The sequence below is a fragment of the Photinus pyralis genome, unplaced genomic scaffold (genome assembly GCF_008802855.1).
Source record: "Photinus pyralis isolate 1611_PpyrPB1 unplaced genomic scaffold, Ppyr1.3 Ppyr1.4_LG7, whole genome shotgun sequence".
In the NCBI taxonomy this organism is placed as follows: Eukaryota; Metazoa; Arthropoda; class Insecta; order Coleoptera; family Lampyridae; genus Photinus; species Photinus pyralis.
Window position 1 is genome coordinate 35,045,412 of NW_022170738.1, and position 2,819 is coordinate 35,048,230.

The 2,819-nt window shown below is 42.7% G+C and overlaps 1 protein-coding gene across 1 annotated transcript; it reads right to left on the reverse strand.

Annotated features, from left to right (window-relative positions):
- LOC116176209 lies at nucleotides 1-1,972 on the reverse strand. The gene is made up of 5 exons (XM_031494689.1): nucleotides 1,529-1,972; nucleotides 1,203-1,490; nucleotides 905-1,150; nucleotides 466-862; nucleotides 1-424 (listed from the first exon to the last, which is right to left on the reverse strand). Exons 1-5 carry the CDS (start codon nucleotides 1,962-1,964, stop codon nucleotides 1-3), a joined length of 1,791 nt encoding a protein of 596 aa, XP_031350549.1. The 5' UTR covers nucleotides 1,965-1,972.
- Nucleotides 1,973-2,819: the final 847 nt, after the last annotated feature.

The window sequence follows — 2,819 nt, forward strand, 5'->3', positions numbered from 1 at the left end:
CTATTTCTTGCGTTTCGGTCTTTCCCAATTCTCGAAAATTCCCATAAAAAATTCATCAGTTACGCCATCTGCTAATGGATACATGTACCTCTTGTTCTCTTCGGCTATTCTCTTCGCCTCTTCTAACTTTAACAATTCCAATCTTTCCTTTTCGAGCCTCTTCTTCTCTTCGGTCGACATCGCCGGCGCCTTCTTTTGTGGCGGCTTTTTTTCCTTGGCCGCCTTCTTTGGCTTCTGTGGCTTCTCCCGTTTGACTTTCTCTTGTTTTACCTTTACGGGCTTGGGCTTTTCGATTTTGGGCTTTACAAACGGTACTCTATTCCTTTTGGGAATTTGCCATTCGGTGTTCGCCGCTTGAGTTATTACCTCCGGTGTGGCCTGAAGTGCTAGTTTCACCAACGAAAACTGAAAACCTTCGTAGAAACTTTTAAACGGGGTGTAATGGGATACGTAAAAACCGCTTACTATTTAAACACAAGTTCGATAATCGCCCACAGTATGCCAAAATTTAAAGTGGCGCGATTCTCAAACTGTTCTATTTCAGCTTTCCTGTTCTTCAAAGTTATGTCAATCCACTCATCATCGCTTCCAGTATTAGACGAACTGCTTTCATTCGCCGCTATTTCCGTGACGTTACTTTCGTTGACATCATACTGCACCCATCCTTTTTTAGGGTCGTCCATGTCCAACAATCTCTGCTCCCACATTTTCTGTACCATTAATCCTTTCAGAATTTCTTCATCAGTTAACTGCTTCACCTTTTCTTCACTTTTCTCGCGACTGATGGAGTCGATCCTTGTTGGAACTGTCTGAGATGAAACCCCGCTAGGTGTATCAGTACCCGAAACAATTTCGTACTTATCTATGAGTAGATCAATGAGAGTTCAACAACAAAATCGTTTACCTGCAACTTGGTAAATTTCAAACTTATCTTCAGCGGCGTTGGTTAACTGGCTCGACGGTTCCGTGCTTTTGTTTGATTGCTCAGACACCTCACCATCTACTTCAGTGAAAAGAGGTAAAAATCTAGCAGGCAGATCGGAATCAACGGTATAAAGTGGTGTGCTGATCTGCTCGTCGTCTTCCTCAGCCTCGCTTATTTGAGACTGTGAGTCTGTTTCAGTAAGTGACTTGATGGACGACAAGTCATCTAAAATCGTGGATTAGCAGTAAATGATGTGGAACGGCGTACGGTTCATTACAATCCGCGCACGTGCACATTTCTTTAGGCAATTCATATCTGCAAGTTCCATTAGGTTTGGCAATTTCAATGTAGCTTACATTTCTCGTGCTCATATCCTTGTCAAACGAGCTTGTGGAGCACATATCTGATGCACTGGAATGTAATTGATCGCTATCTGGAAGTAGCTCAAATACTTCGCCAGGTGGCGGTATTGACTCGCATCCCTCTTCCACAATTTCTGCTGCTACTAAGATCGCTTCTTTGAAAATTCCAAAAAACTTCCTATGCGTTAAATTCTTCCTAGAATCTGCGCACTTTTAGACCGTGCGAATTATACACACTTACTTCTCAACAGGTCCATAAAATACAAGAACCACTCAAGGACAATTTTCTGCGTTTGGTGCGGTAACCGACAATCATCTTGCAAGAACCAGACACAGTCGGTGATGACGTCCAAGAACCAAAACTGAACCAAATTGGTCTCGTAGTCCTTGCACTTGAAAAAGTTCCCAAAATACTCGATGCAGTATTTAATACCCTTTTCGCGAACGTAAGGTATATCCAGTTTGTCGAGCTTGGGAAAAGACGGTAGGGTGGTGATGGTTGTGTCAAACTCGTATTCGGAATTGGGTGTATGGGGAGGTACAACACTTCGGGATTTTATTGATTTTGGAGGGGCATTTTGAAGGGATAAAGCAACTTCACTTAAAAAATGATAGTCCAACGAACCATTGGGGTTGTATTCGGCACGTTCACCTTCGCTTTCGTTTTGGGACAACATTCCACAGTTTTAAATTTGACAAGGGTGATGATATGACAAATAGCAGACCACTTGACTCCGATCATAAACAGTTTTCAGTTTATGGCCCTATTTTGCAATATCCTCCTTATCCAGTCAAACCTGCGTGGTAATGCGAGAAAGGAAGCGGGACGGGCGCAGGATATATTTCGACAGCGGGATATGCAAGTGCGGCGATTTGCACGCATATCTCGCTGTATGCGTCCCGCTTGCGTTTCCGCATTCCCACGTCAGTTTGAGTACCTAGACCTATATTGCAGATATCGCAAATAGGGACATAATCTGAAAACTGTTTATGATCCGATCTTTGCACGTGATTCTGTATTTTTGGTAAGTTTGCAACCATCAAAGACTTTCCTAGACGGAGTGTGCGCAAGTGAGAACTTAAAATTCAAGGGCAAAGTTTATTGATCTCATTTGCTCTTAATTTGAAAAAATAGCCAAGAGTGGAAGCTTGCAAGTGGAACAAGTATAAATTGTGCACAACTCTTGTGCAAATAAAGCGCATTTTTTAAACCGAAATAGCTTTTGTTTTGACATCACCAATGGATATATTTCTTGCAGACGTTTCAATCGCCCTTTGTGAGTACCCTCTTCCGACAATCCGCTCTTGAGGTATAAGGGAATATACCCGATCACGATACGAGGTCGAGGTGGAGCGCTATGGTTGGTAGAAATTAATTCCTTTCGTTGAGACCTTTCATTAGAGTACCATGAAAGATGAAACTAGTTCCACCCCCCTCACCCTCCAGCCCGTACTTTGATTAGAGGGCAGAAAGAAGGGCAGTAGTTGGTAGAAAACGGTTTCTTTCGTTGAGACTTTTCATTAGAGTACCA